General features: G+C 47.8%; 12 protein-coding genes across 19 annotated transcripts; 7 read left to right on the forward strand and 5 right to left on the reverse strand.

The window, feature by feature from the left end:
• Nucleotides 1-5: 5 nt before the first annotated feature.
• FOIG_04963 (uncharacterized protein) lies at nt 6-4,511 on the reverse strand. 4 transcript variants are annotated; one of them, XM_031203299.1, is made up of 6 exons: nt 4,014-4,511; nt 3,157-3,531; nt 3,029-3,110; nt 2,861-2,980; nt 2,570-2,815; nt 6-2,524 (listed from the first exon to the last, which is right to left on the reverse strand). In XM_031203299.1, exons 2-6 carry the CDS (start codon nt 3,272-3,274, stop codon nt 2,317-2,319), a joined length of 774 nt encoding a protein of 257 aa, XP_031066878.1. In that variant the 5' UTR covers nt 3,275-3,531; nt 4,014-4,511; the 3' UTR covers nt 6-2,316. The 4 variants fall into 4 exon arrangements, with proteins under 4 accessions (XP_031066878.1, XP_031066875.1, XP_031066876.1 ...); XM_031203296.1 differs by having other exon boundaries at nt 3,658-4,511; XM_031203297.1 differs by having other exon boundaries at nt 3,157-4,511.
• On the forward strand, nt 12-2,275 carry FOIG_04964 (uncharacterized protein). The gene has a single exon (XM_031203300.1). The coding sequence runs from the start codon at nt 52-54 to the stop codon at nt 2,128-2,130; it is 2,079 nt and encodes a 692-aa protein (XP_031066879.1). The 5' UTR covers nt 12-51; the 3' UTR covers nt 2,131-2,275.
• A 1,027-nt stretch (nt 4,512-5,538) lies between the features above and the next one.
• FOIG_04965 (uncharacterized protein) lies at nt 5,539-7,196 on the forward strand. Its single transcript, XM_031203301.1, has one exon. The coding sequence runs from the start codon at nt 6,131-6,133 to the stop codon at nt 6,788-6,790; it is 660 nt and encodes a 219-aa protein (XP_031066880.1). The 5' UTR covers nt 5,539-6,130; the 3' UTR covers nt 6,791-7,196.
• A 110-nt stretch (nt 7,197-7,306) lies between these two features.
• Nucleotides 7,307-9,224, forward strand: FOIG_04966 (dimethylaniline monooxygenase (N-oxide forming)). 3 transcript variants are annotated; one of them, XM_031203304.1, is made up of 3 exons: nt 7,307-7,652; nt 7,701-8,274; nt 8,324-9,224. In XM_031203304.1, the coding sequence occupies exons 2-3, from the start codon at nt 7,882-7,884 to the stop codon at nt 9,047-9,049; spliced, it is 1,119 nt and encodes a 372-aa protein (XP_031066883.1). In that variant the 5' UTR covers nt 7,307-7,652; nt 7,701-7,881; the 3' UTR covers nt 9,050-9,224. The 3 variants fall into 3 exon arrangements, with proteins under 3 accessions (XP_031066883.1, XP_031066881.1, XP_031066882.1); XM_031203302.1 differs by having other exon boundaries at nt 7,307-7,633; XM_031203303.1 differs by having other exon boundaries at nt 7,307-8,274.
• A 951-nt stretch (nt 9,225-10,175) lies between these two features.
• On the forward strand, nt 10,176-12,909 carry FOIG_04967 (uncharacterized protein). The gene is made up of 2 exons (XM_031203305.1): nt 10,176-10,369; nt 10,430-12,909. Exons 1-2 carry the CDS (start codon nt 10,262-10,264, stop codon nt 12,311-12,313), a joined length of 1,992 nt encoding a protein of 663 aa, XP_031066884.1. The 5' UTR covers nt 10,176-10,261; the 3' UTR covers nt 12,314-12,909.
• On the reverse strand, nt 12,380-12,978 carry FOIG_04968 (uncharacterized protein). The gene has a single exon (XM_031203306.1). It carries the CDS (start codon nt 12,938-12,940, stop codon nt 12,467-12,469), a length of 474 nt encoding a protein of 157 aa, XP_031066885.1. The 5' UTR covers nt 12,941-12,978; the 3' UTR covers nt 12,380-12,466.
• Nucleotides 12,979-13,206: 228 nt separating this feature from the next.
• On the forward strand, nt 13,207-14,711 carry FOIG_04969 (alpha-1,2-mannosyltransferase). The gene has a single exon (XM_031203307.1). It carries the CDS (start codon nt 13,387-13,389, stop codon nt 14,590-14,592), a length of 1,206 nt encoding a protein of 401 aa, XP_031066886.1. The 5' UTR covers nt 13,207-13,386; the 3' UTR covers nt 14,593-14,711.
• A 163-nt stretch (nt 14,712-14,874) lies between these two features.
• Nucleotides 14,875-16,554, reverse strand: FOIG_04970 (uncharacterized protein; the record flags this gene model as incomplete). The annotated part of the gene is made up of 3 exons (XM_031203308.1): nt 15,917-16,554; nt 15,398-15,860; nt 14,875-15,346 (listed from the first exon to the last, which is right to left on the reverse strand). The coding sequence occupies exons 1-3, from the start codon at nt 16,419-16,421 to the stop codon at nt 14,875-14,877; spliced, it is 1,440 nt and encodes a 479-aa protein (XP_031066887.1). The 5' UTR covers nt 16,422-16,554.
• Nucleotides 16,555-17,697: 1,143 nt separating this feature from the next.
• FOIG_04971 (uncharacterized protein) lies at nt 17,698-18,436 on the forward strand. The gene has a single exon (XM_031203309.1). It carries the CDS (start codon nt 17,764-17,766, stop codon nt 18,142-18,144), a length of 381 nt encoding a protein of 126 aa, XP_031066888.1. The 5' UTR covers nt 17,698-17,763; the 3' UTR covers nt 18,145-18,436.
• A 185-nt stretch (nt 18,437-18,621) lies between these two features.
• Nucleotides 18,622-20,297, reverse strand: FOIG_04972 (uncharacterized protein). The gene is made up of 4 exons (XM_031203310.1): nt 20,108-20,297; nt 19,700-20,059; nt 19,274-19,635; nt 18,622-19,218 (listed from the first exon to the last, which is right to left on the reverse strand). Exons 1-4 carry the CDS (start codon nt 20,178-20,180, stop codon nt 18,874-18,876), a joined length of 1,140 nt encoding a protein of 379 aa, XP_031066889.1. The 5' UTR covers nt 20,181-20,297; the 3' UTR covers nt 18,622-18,873.
• A 231-nt stretch (nt 20,298-20,528) lies between these two features.
• FOIG_04973 (uncharacterized protein) lies at nt 20,529-24,026 on the reverse strand. Of its 2 annotated transcripts, XM_031203312.1 has the most exons (5): nt 23,082-23,121; nt 21,820-22,963; nt 21,454-21,769; nt 21,180-21,405; nt 20,529-21,132 (listed from the first exon to the last, which is right to left on the reverse strand). In XM_031203312.1, the coding sequence occupies exons 2-5, from the start codon at nt 22,258-22,260 to the stop codon at nt 20,814-20,816; spliced, it is 1,302 nt and encodes a 433-aa protein (XP_031066891.1). In that variant the 5' UTR covers nt 22,261-22,963; nt 23,082-23,121; the 3' UTR covers nt 20,529-20,813. The 2 variants fall into 2 exon arrangements, with proteins under 2 accessions (XP_031066891.1, XP_031066890.1); XM_031203311.1 differs by having other exon boundaries at nt 21,820-24,026.
• Nucleotides 24,027-24,415: 389 nt separating this feature from the next.
• Nucleotides 24,416-25,940, forward strand: FOIG_04974 (uncharacterized protein). Of its 2 annotated transcripts, XM_031203314.1 has the most exons (3): nt 24,657-24,827; nt 24,887-25,600; nt 25,648-25,909. In XM_031203314.1, the coding sequence occupies exons 2-3, from the start codon at nt 25,266-25,268 to the stop codon at nt 25,733-25,735; spliced, it is 423 nt and encodes a 140-aa protein (XP_031066893.1). In that variant the 5' UTR covers nt 24,657-24,827; nt 24,887-25,265; the 3' UTR covers nt 25,736-25,909. The 2 variants fall into 2 exon arrangements, with proteins under 2 accessions (XP_031066892.1, XP_031066893.1); XM_031203313.1 differs by having other exon boundaries at nt 24,416-25,600; nt 25,648-25,940.
• Nucleotides 25,941-26,561: the final 621 nt, after the last annotated feature.

Here is a 26,561-nt window from a genome sequence, read left to right on the forward strand (position 1 = left end):
CCACTCAAGCAAGCTTCGCGAATTCATCACAATTAGCTTCGTCAAGACAATATGAAAAACGACAAGAAAACGAAAAAGGCTGCCCCTGCGGCGAGTCAAATCGCTGATGAGCGATTTGCCGACTTTGAGACCGATCCCCGATTCCGTTTGCCCTCGAAGAAGCAGACAAAAACCACAATCGACAAGCGATTCTCTCGCATGCTTAAAGATGACGAGTTCACTGCTACCGCCAAGGTCGACCGATATGGCCGAAAAGTAAAATCGGATTCCAAGAAGAAGGCTCTACAAAGGTTGTACCGCGAGGAGGATGAAGAAGAAGACGAGGAGGAGGGGGGAGAGGAGGAAGATGACATCGAGGTCGAGGATGACGAGGTCGTTCAGCGAGAATTGCGAAAGGCGCACGAGAAATACGACCCTGCCCGAGGCGGTGGTTTCTCATCTTCTGAAGACGACTCTGATTCTGAGGAGGAAGAGTCCGACTCCGACGAAGAAGAAGGTGGCGCGCAAGTCGATACCGAGGGAGACATGCAGCGATTCCAAGATGAGCAAAACGATGTTGAGGCTGGAGAAGTGACGAATCGAATCGCCATTGTCAACCTTGACTGGGACCACGTCAAATCTACTGACCTCATGGCTCTCTTCAACAGTTTCCTTCCTGAGACTGGTGGCAAGATCGACAAGATTTCAGTATACCCTAGTGAATTTGGCAAGGAGCGCATGCAGCAGGAAGAAGTTGAAGGACCCCCGAAGGCATTGTTCAAGAACTCCAAGGACGACTCGGACGACGATTCGGATGACAGCGACGAAGAAAGTGAGGATGGAGACGAGCGAATCAAGAAGAGTTTGCTCCAAGAGGGTGACGATCAGGACTTCGACAGTGATGCGCTACGATCTTACCAGCTCGACCGTCTACGATACTACTATGCCGTCATGGTCTGCTCAAGCCCAGCTGTTGCGCAGAAGCTCTACGAGGCTGTCGATGGACGAGAGTACCAGTCATCCTCCAACTTCCTCGATCTTCGATTCGTTCCCGACGATGTCACTTTCGATGACGAGCCCAGAGACGAGTGTGAAAAGGTTCCCGAGTCATACAAGCCCGTAGAATTCGTGACAAACGCCCTTCAGAGCTCAAAGGTCAAGCTTACCTGGGACATGCATCCTGAGGAGGCATCGCGCAAGGAATCCATCAACCGCGCTTTTAGTGGTAGTCGCAACGAGATCGAAGAGAACGATCTCCGCGCATACTTGGCAAGCGACAGCGAAGATGACGACGATGTGGAGGAAGAAGAGGTCGTCGAAGAAGAGAAGGGTGAGGATGAGCCCAAGCTTTCCAAGAAGGAGTTGGCGCGTCGAAAAATGCGCGCTGCCTTGGGTCTATCTGAGGAACCTACCAAATCTTCCAAGAACGCCCCCGTAGGCGACATGGAGATTACTTTCACGCCTGCTTTGTCAGAGAGCGCACCAAAGAAGACAGTCGAGGAGGAGACAACAATTGAGAAGTACATCCGAAAGGAAAAGGAGCGAAAGGAGAAGAAGCGCGAAGCTGCACGAGCTCGGCGTGCTGGCCAGGACCCTGATGCCGAGGAGGAGGAAGAGGAGGATGTCGAGGTCCCTGCAGGCGAGACCGACGACCTTGGATTCGACGACCCCTTCTTCACTGCCGCCGAAGACCCCGCAGCATCTTCCAAGACCTCCATCCGCAAAGCCGACCGTCTCAAGAAGCGCGAAGCCCGCGAAGCCGCCGAGGCCGAAAACAAAGCCCAGAAGAAGCAGCTCGAGAAGGTCATGGCCGACGTGGACGCAGACCAAGCTGATCACCTAGACCACTTCGACATGAACGAAATCGTCCGCGCAGAGAAGGCCAAAAAGAAGAAGGGCAAAGCCAAAAAGAAGGCCCTGGCCAAAGAATCCCGCGGCGGTCTGCAGGAGGACTTTAGCATGGATGTTGACGATGATCGTTTCAAGGCTGTGTTTGAGAGTCACGAGTATGCTATTGATCCTTCGAATCCCAAGTTCAAGGCTACGGAGGGTATGCAGAAGTTGCTTGAGGAGGGTAGGAAGAAGAGAAGAAATGCAGAGGGAGGGGATGAGGAGCCTAGAAGTAAGAAGGCTAAGAAGGGACGGAGGTAATGTAATAGATTATGTATATCTGGTTAGATTGGAGTTGGGTTTAAAAGTGGTATTTGATAGCATAAATCATGAAGCATATACTGTTCAGTCCTTCTCTTCTGGCACCGACGCTCAAACATGATCCTCGATACATAGATCTTTCAACATTTCTCATGGCGGTTCTGTAGATCCCATCATCAATGCACTCTATGCATCCAATGGCTTCTGGCCACTCCAAAAATGCATCTTCCCATAAGCATGAACTTTCGGATCCCTCATGGACTGTCTACACTCTGCAAAAAACACCTCCATCTCATCTTTACCCCATCCCAACTGCGGAAAATGCAAATTCCCAATCGCCGGGAAGAATTCCTCACATGCAGTTCGATAATACATGCCCACCAATCTCATGACCCTTACACCATTAGCAACAACTCTCTCCGTAGGTGGTGTGATTTACTTGTCTTTTGGCCATGTCCCATATGGCAATTTGATAAAATTGTGTTTTATATTAACAAACCCTGCTTCAGCAAGATATTGGCCTCCGAATACTGCGGCGTGTGCGTTTGTTTCGTAGAGAGCGAATGCTTGGAGGATGATTTCTGTGAAGCGTTTCAGGGGCCAATCGTCAGGGATGCTGTTGTCGTCTGTGTGGACTTGGCCATCTACGTCTTGGAGTTCTACCCAAGCACCGGGCTTCATGTTTCTGGTATTATTAGAGGAGTATTGGGCGTAGAAGGGGCGGACTTACGCATATACTTGCCTGAGGAGGGTTACAGGCGATTTGAGGATTGGGATCATGTTGCGAAGATGAACGAAGTCAAAGTCATCGCCGTTGAGCCATTCGTCTTCGATATCGTCCACATAAAATCTGTACAGGTTAGATTTGAGAATATGTGTATATGTGAGTATGACTTACTTGACGTTTGGAGGTACCCATGTCGGTTGTATTGGACTTAGATCCAATCCCAATACTTCTGCACTCGGATATTTCTCACCAACTAACACCATTAGCATCATTCCCTGTCACTCATTCTCTTCACATACTCTCAATAGCCCAAATCCCCGTACCAGTCCCCAAATCCGCTATCCTCTGCGGATTCTCACGAACCGGCGCATAAAATAACCGTCCATCTGTGGCTTCCAACATCATCGCATGAAGCATATCTTCACGATTCTGCTCCGCCTCATCGTTCGGTAAGGGATATCGGCCATGGCGATAACGGTGATATCGACGACCGTTTTGATAGCTGTGTTCGAGAATACTGGAGCTTATGGATGTTGAGGAGGAGCGAAGACTTGAAGAATCTTCGGGATCAAAGTCGCTAGCGGAGAATTCACCGTCTTCGTCGCTGCCGCCGGCTTCGATTACTGCGTTGCCATGTAAGAGGCCTTGGTTATCATCGGGGGTTGTGTCTGTATCTGGAGTGGTGTTAGTTGTCATACGATTGTCTTGTGCGACTCATTTCATCTGTCTTCTGACTCTTTCAATCTCAACTAGACATTCACTATCCACTCAATGCCCCAACGTGAATGCCATCCTCATACCTTGTTCATCATGCCCCGCCGGATCTGACTTTTCTTGTAATGGAGGACTACTCCTCGGACTCGCCCTTTTACCTTCTGTATCGTGAGCACCCATGTCTTTGCCGTTTCTCTTCCAACTATCACAATGCGCCTCGACTCCTCGGGACAACATCTAGTATAAATACTCCCTCACTCGATGAGGGGGAGAAAACAAAAATCACGAGAATATGCACAACCGGATACAACATCCAATTAAAGACTCCACAAAGATGGCCTGTTTTGCTTCTTCCACTGCAAATGTGACAGGTTCCAAAAGACGAGAGACAAGTGGGAAGAAGGCCCTTAAACATGATAAATTGCGTAATATCTCAACTTACACTGACGAAACAGGATAGCCCTCCCGTACGTCGCTCATCTTGACTTGCCCGTTTACGCAGAAGCTGTAGAGCATCCTTTGGAATTTTCTCTTTGGCAATTCTGACGTCCTCGGCGCTGCAAGACTAGTGCCTGATCTGGACCCCTTGGCGTAGAGAACATGCCAGTCGACACGGCACGAGCGAGGTGCTCTCCATGGTTAGATAGATTCGGGGTTTGAATTGATGTCCGAGATTTTCGCATTCGAGTAATTTATGGAGATGGTGGAATTACTGGCGTGAGTGTTTGAAGCGATATCTCAGGTGAGGAAATAGAGTTGGCGAGATCGGGGGATAGATCTGACGGGGAGAAGCGAGTGCTGGGGTATGAGTTACAGTATCCTAGCTTGGATTTGAAGGTGAAGGTCACTGGATTGGGTATTCATGTCAGTGTTTTCTTGTCGTTTGCTGATATGTCACTATAATTGGTTATAATGCACGCGGTCGGTGATATTGCAGCATGGCTGAGACAGTTCAAATGTTTGCACTTCGAGTGAGAGTTGACCATTCAGCAGGAAATGGCAGGGATAACTGCACCCGAAATCCTGGGTCTGGACCGAGCAAAAGACGTAGGTGCAAGCTACCTAATTTTACAAGATTCCATTAAAGTGGTTAATCAAGCCAAGGCGCAAATAGGCATCAAACAGCTCATGACTCTTTAAGTTGTTTGCATAGCGAAGATGTTTTGTGAAACTGACTCAAATACAGACCTCCAATAAAACTCGATCTGTATCAAGGCCATTTCAGAACCGCCATCTGCATCGAGTTATTTATGGACATTTCACCAGCATGACCGTATTACAATGCCAGTGTTCCCCTCCTCATACGCACATATGCACATGCAGTGCATATTGCGCGTTTACGATAAATATCAATGCATTGCCCTGCAAGTGTGAGTGAGCGAGTGAAGCTCCTTGGTTGGCAGCAGTGTAAGATAGAGATAAGAGATCTGTCCGCGTGATGGTGAAAAAGGGTGGGATATCCCGCACGATCCGGTTCTCTAGCTGCCGTTTCCGTCTGATAATCACAACACCAAGTCAAAAGTCGCGATACTAAGACTTGACCGATCAAATGAACTCTGTGAATGCAGTTAGAGTGGTAGACTTGTAGAGGCGAGGCTGGCTAGCTTGTTGATCTGTTATGCACAAGACCCAAAACAACATATGAGAACACCATCGCAAGACAATTCAAGTCACCATATTTCACCCATTGTAACCAGTTACAGAGGAAAAGGCACTAGAGAAGGCTGGGAAAACACCATAGCTAATCCCTGTCGCGAGTCAGATATAGCTCTTCCCCGCTCAGAGGCGGGAGAGACGCGATGCATGCTAGCAACCCTCTTTGTATTGATGAGGGTGTGATCAAGGCCGCATCGAGAGAGGCTGATGTGCGACCCCTTGAAAGCGCCTGTCGAAGCAGAGGAACACGGGGGAGAAGAGAGTGGTGATTATGGTGGTAGTGGTTTGATTAGAAGCAGGTCGGAGTGGGATGATATCGTCTTATCTCCACCAGTTCATCACCAAAGCATCACATCCATAAACAGTAGAATTACTGACTGTAGAAGGGAAGCAAATATAGACGGCACATGCAATGCACCATTCATGATTCATCGCCACTGAAGGACCCCTATTGCAGAGCGATCATCCCCTCCCAAACATCGAACATCAAAACATCGCTTCATCATTCACTCATTCTTCTCTCACCGACTGTCGGAGCTAAAGTTCCCAAGGCTGCGTCGCATCGAGATCGTGATGGAGGGGAGCGAATTTGGGGGTCATCGCCCTCTAAAACGGACGCCACTTTATCTGTGGGGAAACGCGTGAGCTTGATGATTTTTTGGTGCTAGGCATGGGTGTTACAAGACCTTGGAAGATAATATCTCTTGTGTCATTATGGTATTCATATTACTCGCAACTCTCCCGTTTCTCTTGAGTCTTCCTGTTTTCTACTTTTTCATGGTCTTTTTAATACAGGCCCGTGATAATTTTGAGCTCGTTGATCCAAATCCTCCTCCTCCAACAACGTCACCTAATATCTACTGTGACGAGACGGCTTGAAACACCAACGTAATAATCAAGGCAATGCCTCCACATTCAAATTCTCCTCTGCTTCCCATCTCCACGCCCACAGCTATCGCATCGCCGTATGAGCAACCACCACCTCCTGCTCCTACAGCAGCGAACCATGTTCAGCGCTTCGCCATCACGACTTTCTCTCTCGCCCGTTTCGCCCGCGGTGTCTCCTTAATAGCATACCCACGGTTTGGCCTCTGGGCCCTCGATATCGCACCTGATGGTTCAGCATATATGCTCGCTAGTCTAATTGGCATTCGCGATATTCTCCTCTCGGGGCTTTTGTACACGAGCGATACTACAAACGCTGCGACCGACTCGGCTGCTCGTCGCGAAGTCACCCGTGCGCTTGCGACGAACTTGTTCAGCGATGCGCTCGATGCGTTTGTGCTGATATTCTACGCTGCGTGGTCCGATGATTGGGGAAATCCGATTGCGGTTATTGTCATCTCTGCTGTCATGGCCATCTTTGAACATCTGACGCTGTGGAGCTTGAGCGAGGATGATTGGGCTGCGCATGACTATGGGAGTCTGGGCGATGATAAGAAGGCGAGGATGAATGCTTGGCTCCGAGAGTTGGAACGTTGTGGCCCAGAGACGTATCGACCTGAACAGTCTGTTCCGCCATCATCGCGAGCTTCGTTCAGACAGTATGGAGCTATTGTTTAGATGTTGATGAACTATGGGTTTGATGAAAAGTTACGGCTGTTGTGTCTATTCTGCGTGGCGTTCATGGCTTGTCTGCATCTGGGTCGTTGTCAAGATGGTTGATTGTTTGGAGTTGGGAGTGCATGTTGCATGGTGATGTTTTCTGCGATGCATCTGGTCATGCAGTTTATACCTTCAATACCATTGCTTTTGAGTTTAACATTTGTTGTGGGCGGGGACTACTAGAGGTGAATATGTCTGGTCTGTGTTTTCATATGCTACAGAGGTGATGGTAAACTCATCGTACCGAGCTTTGATATAAACGAGAACTCTTATAAACCTTGTCAGGCTTATCAGTGTCACTCAAATCCTCTAGAAGCTCGGCAAATCAATAAATGGCGTTAGAATCCATAAATCTCATACGGACAATCCCATGACACAAACTCAATTACAGCTTTACAACAAATCGGAGATGTATATATCACAACCCCTTGCTATGGCGTGATATATCGCATCTGAGGCACAATCAAGGGTCTGGTCTGACAAACGTGCCGCATGTGGAGCATATCGGCCGCTAAAATCCTCCAACTCAACGACAAAAGGACTTTAAATCTTTTCTTTTTTCTATATTTCGCCTCCCTCACTTGTCGCATACAACAATAGATCATCTCCTCCGCTTCTCCTGTCGTTACACTTGCGCTGTTTTCTGCATTGGCTTGTTACCATGTCTGTCCCTCGTGTAAAACGTGTGGCGGTCATCGGCGCCGGACCAGCGGGTGCTATTGCGGTTGATGCTTTGGCGCAAGAGAAGACGTTTGATCTTATCAGGGTTTTTGAACGCCGTGAAGGGCCTGGAGGATGTTGGTAAGTCATCAGATTTCTAGTAAACTACCAGATTATATGGTGAGAGAATTTGAGCTGACGGTGTAAGGATTGGTGATACAACTCAACCTCCAACAATCTCAAATCTGGCAAAGCTCGCAGATCGTACAGCAGATGAGCAACTGCCCATCCCTGAGACTTTACCAACACTTCTTCCCAAGTCCACGCAACCACGCCATGAAGAATCATCTCTGTACCCATACCTAGAAACCAACGTTGACACATCCACCATGGAGTTCACACAAGAGCCCATCCCCGAAATCCGCAGTGAGAGATCAATCGGGATGCACGGCCCCGAGACGCCCTTCCGGCACTGGAAAGTCATGCGTGACTACATCGCAGGTATCTTGCATCGTAACCACTACGAAGATCTCATCTCGTACAACACCACCGTGGAACATGTTGAGAAGACCGGTGATGAGTGGAAGGTTGTGTTGAGAAAGGAGGGAAAGAAGCAGGATTACTGGTGGAGTGAGACTTTTGATGCTGTGGTTGTGGCGAGCGGCCATTACTGGGTGCCGTATATTCCGGCTGTGGAGGGCTTGGAGCGGTTTGAGAAGACGAGGCCGGGAAGTGTGGTGCACAGCAAGCACTTCCGAGGTCGAGACTCTTTTCACGGCAAGGTAAGTTGTGCGACCTTAAGGCAGTGTCAGTACTAATTTGCGTGCACAGAGAGTCGTTGTTGTGGGTGCTTCTGTATCAGCGGCTGATATCGCAGTTGATCTCGTCGACACAGCCAAATCACCAATTCACTGCGTCACCATCGGCCACACCACAAACGTCTTCTTCGGCGACACAGCCTTTGACCACCCCAAGATCCAGCAACATCCATCCATCGCCAAGGTCGTCAACCTAACAGTGCACTTCATCGACGGAACCAGCGTTGCAGATGTAGACCACATCATCTTCGGCACAGGCTACAGCTGGACCCTCCCATTCCTCCCCTCCCTCCCCGTCCGCAACAATCGCGTCCCCGGTCTATACCAACACATCGTATGGCAGAAAGATCCGACGCTGCTCTTCGTCGGCGCAGTAGGCGCAGGTCTCACGTTCAAGATCTTCGAGTGGCAAGCCGTCTACGCAGCTCGTATCCTCGCAGGCCGAGCGTCTGTACCTTCACAGGAGGAGATGCAGAGGTGGGAGGATGAGAGGATACAGACACACGGCGATGGACCAAAGTTCTCTGTTGTGTTTCCGGACTTTGAGGATTACTTTGAGGCGGTGAGGGAGCTTGCGGGTGAGGGTGAGCCAGGGGTGGGACGCAAGTTGCCCAAGTTTAGGAGGGAGTGGTTTAGGAATTTTATAGAGGGTACGGAGTTGAGGAAAGGATTGTGGAGGAGGTGGAATGGGAAGGCGAAGGCGGATCTTGAGAAGGATGGTGTGAAGGCGAGGTTGTAGATGGATTTGGGCTGTAGAGTAGATATTGTGTTTGATCTAGATTTAGACGTATAAATAGAGCAGGAATATAGAACTCCGATCAAAGAGCCAGAAATTGACTATACCTGGTCACCATGTTCGGAGCACTGAATGTCTCATATACATTAACAAGGTGCCGGAGTTCAAAGTGCTGGAGAGGTTCATGCCTTACCATCTCTTTTCCCGTCTCAAAAACCAGTGATGCTATCTATGAGTGTATATATTTGCGAGAATAAAATATCGAATCAAGGCTCTACAAGGCCACTATATAACATGTATTTCCAGGTTAAACAGCTTAGTTTTAATGAATTGACGTTATCCGTGTAGCTTACCCCATACCCCGGATTTTCAAGGTGGAGCTTCCAGGGGATGTCATGAACTTGACATGCCGGCAATGAATTTCCATTTAGTAATAGTTTGCTACGATCGAGCCTCTCAAAAACTTGGAGGACAGAGTTACACGAAACAGAAGACGAGGCGTCATTAGTGAGCATGTGGTTTGGGTGTGCACCCCGCATCTTGCCGGAGATCAATAGTGAGCCATGACTTCTGGAAGCTTTCTGACATGAGCTGTAAGAAGACGAAGGTTTAGGTTCTGAGATGATAAGAAACGTTGAGCTGTTTAATGTTAATGTTTGAGATATCTGAGCTTTGAATGTTGAATTCTTATCGTAGTTAGGCTTGATAAGCGAGTGCCGAGATGCGAGTTGGTGGAGTATCGGGATCGATGCTTGACTCCACCAAATGTCCACTTGAGCTCTAGAATGTGACCCGGGATATGGATATATAGTTGCTGTTTCCGCGTTGAAGAGCACATTATGAGACATTGACCTCAATACGATAGAAGCTGTTCATAAGATAGAAGAGTTCAGAACATCGCTCAGACGTATACGTCTCATCTCGGCTTCCAAAGCCTATCTCTTAGGGGAAACAAATAGCTTCACCTCTTATCAGCGTCACGTCGTCACAGTGAACCAAGAATTAGCGTCTGTTAGTGGCTGATAGTGATGCACTTCCCCGCGTTTTTATCTCGTCCAATGGTCCAGGGCCTGGAGATACGTTGCCACGCCCCCCATGTCCCTTCTCGAATCCCCATTAATGACCAACACCTCCATGTTCTTGCGAGGACGATCTTCTCTCCTTTTCATTTCATAGCTCCAGCCTCTTCGTTTTTACCAAGTAAAGAGGTGCAAAATGCAGACGAAAACATCAACAAAGACAAATTGCAGAAGAGCTTCAAAGACCAAGAATGGTCCTAATCCACGATCACGCTCAGGTTGTGTTACTTGCAAGGCAAAACATGTAGGTCAATCTGCTTGTTCTTTTTTTTGCTTGTTCTGAGAACACATACTGACTATCCAGACAAAATGCGACGAAACAAGACCCGAGTGTCTGAGATGTATTCGCAAAGGCGTTAAATGCGGTGGGTACTGGAAAGAGTTTAAATGGTCCTTCAAACATCAACCTGGCGAAGTAAACTTTGAGCTCGCGGCCCCGACCTCACCAACGTCTTCGCGAAGAAGTTCGACTATGCAACCCGAGCCGTCATTCGTAGCGACACCTTCTGCGGTATTCGATGTTCCGCTAGATACACTTGCTCCAGCGCTGGCTGAGGAGTTGCCAATTGAAGACAACACTTCAATCCTTGGTGACGCGAGTTGGACGACGAGTTCTTGTACCGAGCCGGATAATGATATCTTTGCGCGGTCGAATTCCATCGTCGAAGAGAATATAAGCGACATGACAGTCCAGAATGTCGAAATGACATCTCAAGCTCTTACGCCGACGAATGAATCTCAATACTTTGAAGGAACGCCGCTCACTGTTGGTCTCATAACCGACACTTCATCCCTCCTCATCAGCAACTGGTTCGAACAAGTCTGTACATTATGGTCTGGTTTCGATTCAGACTTTAACCTCAATCGAAAACTCGCTCTTGAGCTATGCACGAGTTCACAATCTGTGTTTAGTTCGCTGCAGAGCATGTCTGCTGGATTCTTGTCTACGCGATTACCGCACATGAAGCAATCGGCTATGTATTTCCTGCAAGCGGCCACCGGATCAGTTCTTTCAGAGGCAGAAGAGATTATTCAGAACCCAGCTGTCGATAACATGCCCGCTGGTGCATTATTCTCACTATTTTGCCTGGGAACCACGGTGTGTTGGGTTGATGCGAGACAATTAGGTCTACCATTCTTCCGATCAGCTCGCAAGATCTTAAATCGCCTCAACCGCCGTATTTCATCACTTTCAGCAAAGGACCTCGAACTTTTATCCTTCTTCAACAGAAGCCTAACTTACTGTGAAATGCTCCTCGCAGCAGTTAACCAAGACGACACAGCTCTCGACACCGATGATCCAGTCACAGGCCCTCAAACCGACTCCTCAATGCAACTAGCCGAGCGATACATGGACAACTCACCACACCCGTGGACTGGCATTTCCCCGCTCGCATCTCAGCTCTTCGCGCAAGCGATAAGACTCTGCCGAAGCTTCCGAAGAAATCTGAAACTACCGAAAGAAACAGGGCGGGATTTCCAGCGAGCTCTGGAGGAGATCCAAGAGGCGCAGGGGTTGGAGGAGAAGCTTCTGGGGCTTGAGTTCCAGAATACTCTTTGTGTTGCTAACACGGGAGATTATCGGACACCGTCGCTTCATCTTGCGCAGGTCGCTGAGGCTTATAAACTCGCTGCGTTGCTGCAGCTGTATCAGACGTTCCCGGATCTGGTGGCTTTGCGATTACCGACTGATTCTGTTCATGCGAATAGTCGACATATTCCTTGGGAGGAGTGGATTATTCCGTTGAGTCTCCGTCTTGTTAATGTTTTGGAGCATATTCCGCCCAATTCTGGCACACGCTGTATCCAGCCTTTGCTGTACATCACCGCGAGTACTGGCCTTCGCTACGATACCACGACGATGCTTGACATTTCTACCTCTTCATTCGATACAGGCATCGGCTCGTCAAACTTCCAGACGGATCCCTTCTCTATGGATATGCTAGGCACTTCACCGCCACCTGCCAACCTAATTTCCCGCATGTCCCTCGACATTAGTAACGCTCGGCATTTCATCACCGGTCGGCTGAACATGTTGGAGAGCAGTTTACCGCCGAAACCAGTCATGATGGCGAAGGAACTTATCAAAGCGATATGGGATGCTTATGATAGTGAAGCACCTGGGTCGGCTTCGGTGCATTGGGTGGATGTGATGGAGGATAACAACTTGAGATCAATGTTTGGTTAGGTGACTGTGAATAAGATTGTTTATTGGATCAATGTTGGAGTTTATAGGGGAGATATCACAGTATGAGTTTAACTTGGGTTATTGGCTTAATTGAGAGCTTCATATATGGAAGCATTCTAATCTATCAGATCCCGCTATCCAAGCCCTTCCCATCTATAGATCGCCCATCTTTCTCGCACCAGTATAAAACGCCAACCCTGTATCCGGCGAAGAGAAAGTAAGCGTAGCGCCATTGGGGATATAAAACACGTCCCCAGCCTTGGCCTCGACCTTTTGGCCCGTCGAGTCCTCGATGACAAAGTTTCCCTCGAGGATGATCTTGCACTCGTCGTACTTGTATGTGTATGTGAGAGGCTCGCCCTTGTTGACACGGAAAAGACCCATGGCCAGGGGCTTCTCGGCGCCTTCGGGCGTGGAGTGGATGTCGCCGATGAAGGTGTTTCCGCCTGAGAGAGGGGGGATCTCGAATTTGGATTGGGCTTGGGCGAAGTGCTTGAAGGAGGCCATTTTGATAGTCTTTTGGAGATTGACTTTTAAGGGTTCGTTTAGGTGAAGAGATGGAATGTTTGAGACAGAAGTAGATTGCTTGATGCTAGATACAGACAATCGAGGAAGAGTCCCTTTCATATACCCATCTCTCAAGCCTCATTCTTCCTCGAGATACTTACTCTAGTTTCACACATAAGCGGCGAGGTTAGCCATCACCAAACATTCATTCCCTCTTTGGAGCAATGTTACCGGAGTGTTTGCGGGGAATGATAAGATGGCGATAGCATGGTTTTTCCTATTTGGGTCAAGTTGTCCGGTTCGAAGATGGTGGGGTTTTCGGGATGCGGAGGTCGCGGGGCGTGGAGCGTCCGTTTGGAGAAGCGATTTCCGGTTTGTGAAATGATAGATACGTAACTTGTTTTTACGAGAGGGAGTGATAGTGGGATGGTGGGTTAAAATGGGTGGTATGGCTGCTAGGAGTGTTGAGGGTTGTGTATATATGTGTTGACTTACACGGTTGTTTCACAGCACAAGTATCTTCTATTGTAATTGCATCTCAAGATAGGTCGCCCTCGCCTTTCTACATGATCATGGACTCTACATTATCCTCCTTCGGCCCCCATGAAGCCGTCATACTCCTCAGCATCATAACAAGCCTCGCCCTTCTCGGCTACAAGCTCAACGACATCATCCAAAGCCGCAAAAGCTTCCGCTACAAAAGCAAACTCCCTCCCGTATCATCAAACTACCAACCCAGCGACTACAAAACCCCCATCCCAGAGCCCTACCCCAACTGGTCCATCGACAAGACCAAGCCCCTTCCCTACAGAGCATTCCGCTATGGCCCCAACTACCAAGTCACCATGGGTCTGCGGACGTGTCCCGTAGAGGAGTGGATTGAGCTGGATAACCACTATCCGAAATACCACGCTGATAAAGCTGCGAGGATCAAGGAGAGGGGGACCAAGTGTGTTGATACGCACCCTGATGCGTATCCTGCTGCTATTGAGCTTCTGCAGGAGTTGGCTGATTATCTACCCGCGAGATATCCGAGTCTTTTTGAACGGACGGCTGTTGGGATCAAGAATAAATGGTCGGGCGAAGACTTCAATATTATTGAGCGTCCACTAGCTGAAGATCCCATGGCCATCTGCGCCCGCCTCATCCAAGACGATCTCGCCATCATGGTCGAGCGTCCTGATGGTCAATACTATCTCCTCGCTGGTGCCATTCTCCTCGCTGGCTTCTGGCGTCTCTCAGACAAATACGGCATGTCCCTCTCCGAAATTCACACATCAGGCGACGTCCCCCATTTCAAGGAAAAGCTCGAGACAGGAATGTGCAAGTTCTTCAAACGCCTGCGCCCAGAAACAGTGTACAACCGCAACAACTACTTCCTCCAAGTCGACGACAGTCTAGCCTGGAGCTGGAGTATCGGCAGTGAAGACGCACCCTCTGTGAGCTGGAGCACCGCTGAGAAGGACAAGGCGATTGAGCACCACATGTTTCGCTCTGAGCGACAGTCTCTGAGGCGGTTGCCAAAGACTGGTGGTGTGGTGTTTACCATTCGAACGTATTTTCACCCTGTGACGGAGATTGCGCAGGAGGATCATGTTCCCGGGAGGTTGGCGAGTGCGGTTAGGAGTTGGGATGACAAGGTTGCGAACTACAAGGGGAAGCAGAAGTATGGTGAGGTGCTGTTGGAGTATCTTGATAGAGAGCATGAGAAGCAGTTGGCGAGGGGGTTGGATGTCGAGAAGGAGGATGAGATTAGGAAATACCCTTGGTAGAAGGCCATTCTGAGTTGATCGAGCAATCTTATGTCTGTTATGCAATATTTCGATAGATGACCTAGCCATAAACGAAGCATTCATTTGAACTTTTACAATAAAAATTCTCATGACGAAGATGAACACTCATTGTTAATGCTCGACTTGTTCAACCTTTCTGAGTCTCCTCTTTCCCAGCTGCGTGCTTATCAACTTGTCGAATGAAGCCATCACAAGTTATCGAGCTCAGAGATTACAAAATGCATAGTAAATAAATTAAATACTGCTATATAAGGCCGTCACTCAATTGACAGTCCACTTCCTCTCCCACCCTGGGAAGAACGGATTCTCCGCCAATGTAGTAACCTCCCAATCCTTCGGGATCAGCCCCTTCTCAATCTGCTCCCTCTCCCATTTCCTCAGCGTCGGCTTCGTAACATGCTCAACATGCCATGTCCCCTTGTACTTCATAATATTCTCCTTGCCCTCATTCAACACCTTCAAGACCAGAGAGGGAACGTGCGGCTCATCTCTGAACTCGGTCATTGGCGTGAATAAGGCCTTGAAGTTGAAGACGATAGCGCCTGAAAGAGGTAGGCGACGCAGGGTCTGCCAGTCAACTCGAAGGGAGATGTCTTCTTCGGTAAGAGAGGGGTTTTGAACTTCTCGAGTCTTGAACTCGGGGTCTTCGGAGGGGATGAAGAGCGGTTGACCGACTTCGAGACCCCAGGACCCGCGCTGGATGGGACTGTTGGTAGGCATTTTTGTGAAGAATCTGTCATCCAGTTAGCAACGTATCATCGTGGCAGACTGCAAGCTGACGTACCGGTCCATGCTAAACTCCATCTTCTCCTTGTAATCAGGCACAGGGGCGTGTATCTGTGGCAATCCCAGTCCAATCTTCTCACTCAGTTTCCATCCAACAGAAGAACAAATCACGCCAGCTCTGAAACAATACCGTCCTGTCGCAGGATCCCGCAGTGTGAGTGCAAAGTCCTCGGGGACGTGGTTGAGAAGGAAGAGCAAGGGCTCGGTCTCATCAAGATCTTCCTTGACTGCCAGAATGTGATTGACAAATACTTTGCCGTGGAGTTCAAATGCTTGGGGATACCGCGCGCAGAGGAACTGAATGACCATCTCCATGAGCTCTTTACATGCGAGCTCAGAGCCGGGTAAGGCCTGCAGGACATCTTTGCCGTGTTTTGCGTAGAGGCTTTGTCGCTGGGCGACGCGTTCGCGATATGTGTTCTCTATCTCTAGCCAGAAGTCTGGATCCATCTTCTTCAACGCTTTAAATGGTGTTAGTCATTCGTCGCTGTATTCGAGGCCATGGAGTAGCACCTACACATGGTCTGGTGATAAGCCCACCGGAATGGGCGATATGGTCTCGGCATTGCCTTGTCGACATTGAAGCTTTTGAGAGGCTCTGGTAAGGGAACACCTGACAGCTTTGCATAGTCGGGGAAATCTCCAAGTCGTCTAATCTCACCAACACTGAAGCTGGTGAAGTTGAATGTGCTGGGATTGGCATGACGATAGTCCTCATCCAGTCTCAGGAGAGGCTTTGATGCCACAGAAAGGTCAACATCTTCAGAGCCAAACTCTGGTGATATCTCAGGGAGAGCGTGTCTTTGCGATGGAGGATAGACAGTAGTATAATCTACTGGAGCAGTCTTCTTTACAGGTTCTGGTGGGGGAGATGATGGATACGCATATCGATTGAGAGCCTTTCGCTTGTACACAAGAGCATGAGCCAAGAGACCCAAACACGCACAAGCACTGGCACAAAACGATACAACAAGTACAGTATGAACCGTATTAGGATGAAGACTTTCTGAAAAGACAAGCATGATGAAGAATATCCTTCACAAGCAAACAATGGTATTGAATAGTTACAGAGTCACGATCATCTACACAGCAGCCTTCTTTTTCTTTATGCCATACCTGTTTCTACGTCAAGCATATCGTCAAGATAAACGCCAGCGAAACCCAAATCTGGTTACATTTCGAGGACGCCTGCGGGTTAACATAACCCTTTTGGGATGGTCGAATGAGAGTCGAAACGCGGGGTACAGTAGCGTTATCGCGGGTGAGGGTGACGTAGGATTGATAGTCCCGAGATAGGGGACGTATCTACGACACGGATGGGGAAATGCTTTACGGTTGTGGTGGGTGGGGTTGGGCTTCTTATCGTGATGTTGTTGATGTTGACTGGGTCAGATGATGCTGTGTATGCTTCTGTAGCTGGACAAACACTCCGATACCCGCTCTGGATATGCATGTCCAGGTCATTTGGATAATTCCGCGTTGTATGTCCTATAATTTCATAGCGGAAAGTGTTATGGTGTTAGTTTGGCCTTGTGACTGGACTTGGGTAAGTGCTGGCTAACCCTTCACATCCATCCCTTTATCAGATATTGACGCCAATCAGGAGTGGAATTGTATACAAGTTGCCCAGTCTTTCAGAGAGATGAATCTATTCTTAGCTTTAGCTAGTATCATGGTGAACCAATAAAATCATCCCAGTATATAGTTGTTATGTCTCAAGGATGGAAGCGGCGAATAAGTTGATGGAGTCCTCACACAACCCGACTTGCTTGAAATAGCTCGGCCGTCTCTTGATTCATAAGAAATATTGAGTGCCATGTTCCATTCCGTTTACAATTCGCGGCATTGTTGTACGGTTCACTTTGGGTGAGCTTTCTGAAGTACCGCATGTTGATCAATGATTGACGATGTCTCTGTATTCATGGATTGACTAGCCATAACTCATCTAGTAATTCCGTAAGATGGAAGAATTTGGATGTATATAATTTGTAAATAAATCAAGATACTATGTTGAATATTTGTCCCAATCTTTGCATGATAGAATTATATATGCACAACTTTTATAGCACAAACTCGAAGACCCACCGAGAGTTGTTCAGTGAGTATTGAACTACTGATTTACATAAAACCTCAACTCGGGAACTCATTACACCTGATTTTATTTGGAAGATCGGAATAGCAGTGCAGCTTACGATCCCACATGTCGGAGATTCAGTTAATACACCCCTGACGGGGATAGTGCTTATGTCCGCACCATGCAATGATATAGGGTTCTGACATTCGTAACAAATCTTACGTGTTCTTCAACCTTCATCTTCCCTCTTGCAACATCAGAAAACCCAGAAATCTCCAGAAATCCTCAAAATGTGGGACACTTTCTTCTACCGCGGCGCCTTCGTCATCTCCGCCATACCTGGCCTCATCGGCATCAACTCAATGCTCCGACCGGAAGCCACCCTCAAGATCGTCAAATTCCCCATCCCGGCCGATCCTCAGAGCCGGAAGACCTGCCTATCCCTCGCACGTCTGCAAGGCGCACGCAACATCGTCGTCTCTTACCTCTTCATCAACAACGCCTTGACCGGAGACAAGAAACTTATGGGAATGGGATTGCTTGGAGCCCTTTTCATGCTGGCCACTGATGGATTCGTGAGCAAATCTCTTATTGGGGGAAATGAGTGGTTTCATTGGGGGTATATACCCGTTTTTGTTGCTTTTATCGGTGGTTTGCTGTATTCGGAGTGAGGGATGTTAGTGCATGGTTAGCAATGGGCGATGGCGGACTTCTAGCCTTAAATCTCATATGCCATCAATACTTGAAGGAGCGGACCGCGTCTCAGTTGAAGATGATACTTCTTTTCTCGCCTTATCTTGTTAACGCTGCTTCAACGGAGGAGACAAGGGTTGGAACTGTAAAGGACGCTTTGGCTATATTGCTCTTTGAAATGAAACTTTTGTTATCTGGTACTTTGATGATTTATCTATAGCCCAGCCCCTTCTGCCTAGCTGAGTCAGATAATTCAATCCCCAAACCCGTCCGTGTTCGTTCTTTGTTGTTGAACAATTCGGTTTCTAATCGTTGTTTTTATATCAACTTGATTGACCTCTGTACTGACTGAGCTTTGATAGAATTGTATCTAATAATGATAACTATTTCCAGTCGGAAGGCTATAGGTATTTAGACTCTATTCCAGTATACTATCGTAAAGCAAGTCCATTCATGGCCAGGCTATCTTTCAAGGACCACTACTTACGACTTCAACATACCATACAGAGACTGAACCAGTTAATCGATCACCGAGGCATACCTGTCGCTGGAAGGTAAAGCAGAAAACCTCTCTGTTGCACTTAGATGACTGTCCCATTGAAATTCCACCCTGTTATTTCATTACCATGACTCCCTAGCCTTAAAAGACCTATGACGACTGGGAGTATGCGTGAGCAAGACAACACAGTTGGCACCTGCTTCTCACTTCAAGACCGGATCTCTGCCAATAACAGCTCCAAATCGAAGAACTCCTCCTCATCCTCCGATGATAAACCTTCTGAAGACGGCAACGGCAACTCCAGAGATGGGATCAAGTCCACTGGCGTCATTTCAAGTTCTGAAGCAAGCGTCTTATCCAGACAGACAGTCGTCCACCATAGCCGAAGCATGTGCTCTTTGGCGATGCATCGGCCTTTACTGTCTTGCCGCTCTGAAATCTTGGGTTGGTATGTATCTGGATCGTCAAGTTGGAGTAGCCTTGATAGTGCTACGCTCTGGCTGATGTAAATGACAGCTGCCTTCGGGTGATTTGTGTAGTGGCAGTAATAAGCCTATGCAACGGTCAGCTACTTTCATGGCTCCTCTGGAACAGAAACATTAGCTCACCATGAGATTTAATGTCTCGAGGTTTTCTAATGTTAGAGTCTCTGAGATGATTAACAAAGACACAGCTTGTCCAAAAAGATCTAATGGAGCTGAAGGTTGATTGAAATCCCATGGGTCGTTTGTCTCTTCAGACTCTTGTTTTGGCTCCTTCTCCAGAGCTTGGCCCAGAGCCAAAACAAGGGACAGTTGGCAGAACCAATTTCTATCGTCGACGTGACTTGTAGGCTGGGAGTATGTCTGCCGTATCCGATCTCTAAATCGTTGACGGAGAAACCAGTGATATTCACTGTTTGCTCCTTCAAAGATACGTAAAAGATGCATAGCCTGCTTTTCTGATGGAAGCTTTACTAACATCTGAGCCCCTAAAAAGAAATTTTCGAATCAGTCTATTTTCTGTTTTAGGGTGTTTTCATTTGTTCCACTCACCTCCATCCTCAGATTTCAGACGAAAAGGAACAAATTCACCGGCTTCACCCACTTGTAGTTGCTGACATGATTCTGTCTGTATATATGGGTGTAGCAAGGCAGAAATATCTGTCAGCTTTTGTATAAAGATTTCTGCTGGGCACAGTTCTTTTCTATGACTCGCTTCAGCTGTAGGAGAGAATTGGCTTGTATCGAAAAGCGCCGTTGAATCGTCCGTTCCAGCCAAGAAGCTGAACTGACTATTTATATTGGCCTTTTCTTCGATACCACGAAGATAACTCTCTGGCACTGTGATGAATTTGTCTTTCTTTGGATATACGCATTCTCTATTTCGTTGAACGCACCGGTGACATGGAATATCTACATATGATCAACAGTGGCTTTGGATGGACAAATTGAAATACGCACCTCCACTGCATTTTAACTTTTGAGAATGGCATGCCGTGCAGGCCACGAGCTTGCGACCCTGAAATTTGCCCATGGTTAGTGCGGTGTGATAAGTACCGAGATGCCGGATAATGACGAGTCACATATGTGATACTCCACTAGGAAACCTCGAGTCCCTTGTAAGAGCCACCAAATGGTCATGCAAGTTAATAAACAAATCGGTGTTTACTTAGAAGAATAAAAAGCAAAACTGAGACCATTTGCGGCTTTATACGAAAACAACTCAATGACTGGTAAATGACCCAATGGACCAAGATTGGCCGCTTGCAGTGCCCTATAGGTACTTAACTAAGTACCGTAACGGCCAACTCAGACGCCGTAGTGCTACCGACGGGCGGGCATTCACGGCATTGGATTACAGATCCTCCGTCTAAAACGGGTAGTAAACTTTCATTCCCTCAGTCAATGAGGAAATTAACTCAAACATCGCCACGGAGGAGATGAAGTGAGAAAACAGAGCCGCCAGAGGAAACAACGCTAAATCTCAAGATAGCTCAAACTTTAGCGTTCCCACGTAGATCCATACGAGCGGATCTCTCCAACTAACTAGTGCATTGTCATGTGATGATTTCTATTCCCTGTCTAGGCCTACATTGGCGGATCTATTGTTTGAAGATTCCCAGCCGTGAGATGTGAGTAAACTAAATATCTACTACATCTACACCCCCTAGAGACGACTACGGCTCCACGTCCAAGGCAGCTTTCCATCCGCTGGAGCATTTCTCCCCTTCCAACCCGTCAACTCGTTCAAGTCTCTGCGGGGAAAGGGATGAGGATCTTGGAAATCATTGGGCTTCTTTCCGAACTTCCAGCTCCAGAGATTCTTGAGGCCTGAGTCGAGGGAATCCTCTAAAAGGTCGACTACGTACTTTCCAATGATTGGGAGAAACTTGAACCCGTGGTTTGAACCAGCTGTGGCTATGTAGAGATTCTTTGTGTCGGGATAAGGGCAGATGCGGAAGTTGAGGTCTGAGGCCATGCCGTCCCTGTAAAGTTGTTAGGTATAAGTGGTTTGATAAGGAGGATTACTTACCAGCATTGACGAGTGTGGACAAAGGGTCGATCTGCGAGCTCAGGGATCATTTCTCGAACAAACTTTCGAATCTCGACTTCGAGTTCCCTGGGGCATCCATCGAAGGGATAGTCACCCACTGAATGTAAGACTGAAGCGCCAGAGTGCACATGGTTGAAATAGTTGGTCACAAGCCGAACACTGCATAGCTTGATGAGGCCATTCTCGTCGGGAGGAAAGATGATGCCTATCCACCATTAGCACTCCAATCATCCCAAGTTTCAGTGTCAAATACCCTGCTCAAAGTCATCAATGATGGGAATGTCCTTGTACTTTCCAATCTCATGTGGCTCCAGCTTCATCACACAGATTACCGAAGTCTCCGCTCTGACATCAGTTCTAGCTCCCTCGACAAGAGCCGGGAGACCTGCTCCAGCTGCGACAATGACCTTATCGGCGCGATGAATCTCCCCGTTAGCGGCGACGGCACCCTTGCAGGTTCCATCCTCGTATACGAGCTCCTTGATCTGACCAGCATGGCCGGCGATGTACTTTGCGCCATTCTTCTCTGCAGCTTTGGCCATGCGGAGAAGGGCTTGGCCTGAGGGGACCTAGAGCAAGTCAGTATTGAGAATCGATAGATATGGAGTGTTGATGTTACCCAACCAGCCTGAGGGCTGTACAGATTAGTCCAGCCCGGGAACTCCCCAGTCAGAGCAGGCCACTTCTCTCTAATCCTCTCAACATCCAGATACTCCACTCCCTGTCTCCCCTTCTTCTCGGCCAAATCCTTAGCGTTCTCCAACCATTGATTCGTCTCCTCATGCCCACCCATGATCCATCCCGACTCGCGATACAGGCCCTTGAAGAGAGAGTCTGGATCTTTCCACACGCCAAGGGTCTCGAGACCGAGCTGGGCGTAGTACGGGTTGGGATAGTCTGCACGGATAACCTTGTTCAGGTCAGTGCCGGCTGAGTCGCGAGATGGGGCCGCGAAACGATCGACCACTGTGACGTTGGTGTAGCCGCGTTGGATGAGATGGTATGCGGTTGAGGTTCCGAAGACACCTCCGCCGATGATGAGAACAGATGGTTTACTCATGGTGAGGCAACTTGGAGAATAGGTGAGGTGATTCTAGTTGATGTCTTTTAGTTGTGTTCTACGAGATACAGGTGAATATTTATAGCCTTGAGCTGCGAGGCTGCGATGATTTGCTCGACCTTTAGCGAGTTTCCATGATTCACTATCAATTCTGTCTGATAGCCTAAGTAAGAAAATCTCTGGTCTTGTTTTCTCATTCCTCCGCACTCCCCCGCAAACAATAAAGTTTGCGGTATCTCCAACACCCCCCCTGAGAGATAACATTATGTACACTCTCAGCCTTAGCGTACAGCCAATTCTTAGCGATGAATATTAACATCGGACCACCGAGCGCTAGACGCCGAGGCCCAGGATGATCATCTCTTGACGTCGGGTGTTGCTCGAGGAGAGAACCCCACCGACATGGATCTCCGGCACAGGCTGCATTAGTGGCCGAACTGACACTAACTTACACGCATTAGTTTAATTTGCAAGGAGGGTTACGATGATGGAGTGTCTCTTGGGAGGGGGATTCGGTAATGTTGTGTATGATTCGCAAGGAATACTTTATGAGTTTAGTGGTCTTGACCAGGGGCCTTGGGCCAAGATGATGCGGTAAATGGTTGGCGTTCGTCTCGGTTATTGAGCTTGAGTAGATATCATCTCTTTTCCGGGGAGAAGAGAGGGGAGGGGATTTGATTGGCTGATGGTCATGATGTTTTCTCTGTTGCGCCATGTCAGATGGAAAAGATATCACATTTAGATCTTGTGGCGAAATTGAGATGCAGGGTCTTTTCTTGCAGCCGATTTCTTTCGTCATTGGGAAGGGTTTGTTCACTAACTAAAATCGCAAAGACATCAAGGTCCACGGAGAACAAAGAGAGGTTGCTGAGAATACATATGCTTAAGTCGGTGGACAACTGTGACCGTGACTGTTTAACTACAAGCACGAGATGGGATGCTCAAAAACAGATGGCTTAATGTAAGCATCGCTTGACAAACTGATATCTAACCGCCCAAGCTGTCAGAAACGGGACTAAACATCCGCTGTCAGTTGTTGTCTCTTCAGCCTCCCCTCTCAAAAAGTGACCTGTCCTATTCCCAACAGCCGCGTTCCAGACCCCCAAACAACGTGGCAACCGGGAGTCACCAGGTACAGGATGACGTAGCAAAAGCACGTTTAACCGTGAATTATCGTAGCATGCGTCAGAAATCCGTCCAACTTTTGCAAGGGTGGGCTATGGCTATGCATCACGAGTCCCGCCCTTACATCTCACCGGGGTGGAAACACGGTCTGAGAGCAAGATTATTTTTCATGTGCCGAAATCGTGTAGGTGTTTGTTGATCCCCCAGGGCCCAAGCAAGATTGACGTTTTGTATGCTACTGTAGGATAGGGTTGTATTTGGGAGATACCCTTGCTTGGATGGTGGAATGACTCTTGAAACTTGGCGGAAAGCATGGTTACGGTTTGAGACATGATTCGTGAAATCACATTTTATAGGTGATATCATGTTTTCTATTCGGTGACAAATGATGGAGGTGATTGAGATAACTACTTATATTTTGATGCCGAATGATAGCGGCGGTCACATAGAACAAAACAGGGAGACAACACCCCTGAAGTCAAGCCACTGACATCCAATGACAACAATGCACCACAAACGTTCTGAAACCCGTACCTCAAAAGCCACTGACATTCGAGATCTGCAAGACATGCAACAAAAATTGCTTCTCCCGAGAAGAATTCATCAGAAATCAAGCTTCCATAACAATTCCATTCTTCTCGTATCGCCCACCCTGTCAATGTCAAGTGTGTCGCCTGTCACTGTTATCTCTTTACTTTTTCCTCCTGTAGGTGTGGATGCACCGGCAACTAAGCCCATCCATTCGGCGTATTTTTATCTCTCATGGATACCGAACCATTGTTTCGGGTGCATTAGCGCCAATGTCTCTCTCTTCCCCCCCCCCTCTGTTCACCGCATATTTTAATTTGCTTTCCTTTGTGTTACCCCAAACTTGACTTTCCCGGGTGCCTTTGCCGGTAAAACATATCGTCAGATCATCTTTTTTTGGTGCGTGTCCCTTCTTTTTGTTTCGGACTTGGCCGATGCGGGAAGAGACAAGATGGGGGGAGTTTCACTGCGTATTTCCACTCTCTCTTCGGTCAACTATCTTGGCGATATCTACAGCTCCATTATAGACTAATTAAAAGATAGGCCGATGGCTCTTTAGGAGATATCGCGGGGAAGAGGGGCCAATAGCTCCGAATACTCGGGATTAACAATCACTCACTGATGTCATTGTTAATAATGCCAGATAAACATGTCAGTTTTTTTTACCCTCTCTCTCACTTCCACTTTCTCTTGGCGATGTCTCAGACGAGTCAAAATGCCACTTTCAAGTCCCGGCTTATTTCCTTTTTTATTTTTTTCAACCAAGGGTGCAGGTGGGCTGTTTCTCATCTTCACCCCCCGGAACCACTGCCGATCCCGCCACTGAGAGAAGAGAAAAGAGACAACACCATCCATGGATCGCTAACATGCCCCCCAAAAGTGCTTCTAGAAGAACTAGCACTCCCTCTAAATAAGTAAACTTTAGTGGGCTCTGTTCTCTCCTCTGATTCTAACCTTACACTGAACTCCATAGAGAGCGCTAAATTAACTTGAGTCTGTTTGGCCTTGTTATCTCTTCTCTCACATCATCTCATCATTTGCTTGCTTCTTTGTGCTGCGCCGTATTTTCCCCTTTTGTGTGGCTCCACCCGCTCAGACGCAGGCAGCACAAAGCTCACACTCTTTTTTGGGGCGTTTCGCCCTTTTACGATCTCACATTCCATTTCAGAGACATTTTCAGCTCAGATCATATTTCCTTTCCCCCATGTATATTTCCGTTTGTGTCCGTGTCTTATACTTGAGCCGCGCGTAAATTACTCTCACTTTGCACCTTTATCACACCTGCCACTGTATCTCTATATCTCACACGACCACTGTTGATCTCTTCATACAATTGTTTGATCGTTACTCCAATGAATACTCCAAACAGAGCTGCCGTTGTACATCCTCAATACGACGCCCAGTCTACCCAGCAATTACTCGCTCTTGTTCAACATCTTCAGGTTACATCGAGGACTATGGCCAAGCAAACACCCGCGTCCGACCAGAAAAATAGTACCATCGTCACCGATATTGGCGATTATCTCATCCAAGCTGCTCAGGCATGGGCACAGATGACAGATGCTCTGGTGGAAAGCCGACAGGTTCAGCAAGCAGTGGTTGATGCGCATGAACAAGCCATGGTCAACAATCATCTTTCCGATCTATCTACTGTCGTCTCTATGGATGTTGATCTTACAAAGCTCTCGTATGTCAGCACGGATGAGGTCTATGACGTGGCTAACAAATCAATAGCAAAATCCGCGATTTAACAGCGCAGTTCTCCCGAGATGTACATCAAGTTTGGCAGAATGATGCGCCGTGTCCGGGAAAATCGCCATGACACATCAATTTTCGAATAGAGGTTCTTGGGATAGGTTCACTGGGTTATTTCATAGGCGTTTCTGGAATGATATCCGCATCTTGGTTGGAAGATTGCTGCGTTATTTCATTCATCATTTGCTCACTAAAATTGCATATTCTGTTTCCTCTCCTCCAAGTCTACCGCCTTACTGTGTACCTCCTGACCCGACCTCTGTTGCTGTGACGTCTGTGATAATGAAGTGGCTTGGCTTCCATATCTGGATACGATCGTTATCTCGACATGGACCATGCTCAACGAAAGGACGCATGAAAATTTGCTCTGTGGATCAAGTGGCTTGAATCTATCCATAATATATGAAACTGCCAACGTATTCATGGACCTCATCCAACCAACAAATTCGTGGCATGACTTTCTGTCGGTGAGTTTCCTGACTCAAAACTTGGAAGAGAGGCATATCATGACTCATGACCTTGTGAGATGAGGCATAGGTAAGAAATGTCTTCATTCTTCGTCATCCGCAAGTTCTGTAACAAGAACCAAAGATGATATCTCCGCTCAGCCTTATCACTCTATTTTGGCATGTCACATTTATGTTTGTATTACCCGACCTTCGGCATTTGGATTGGAAGGGGGCCTGAAATACACTTTGAGGCCACCACCCATGGATGTCCCTGCAGGGTCTTGCAGCCTCTAATGCATTATGCACAAACCTGGCATTGGCACTTCAGCTTTGCTGCCTTATGCCCTGATCAAGCAGTCTGATAACCCGGTCCTTGGTCAGATAAACCCCGCATAAAGTCTGCAGCATGAACCATGGAAAATGTTGCTTGGGGGTTTGAAAATG

This window comes from Fusarium odoratissimum (genome assembly GCF_000260195.1).
Source record: "Fusarium odoratissimum NRRL 54006 unplaced genomic scaffold supercont1.6, whole genome shotgun sequence".
NCBI lineage: Eukaryota > Fungi > Ascomycota > Sordariomycetes > Hypocreales > Nectriaceae > Fusarium > Fusarium odoratissimum.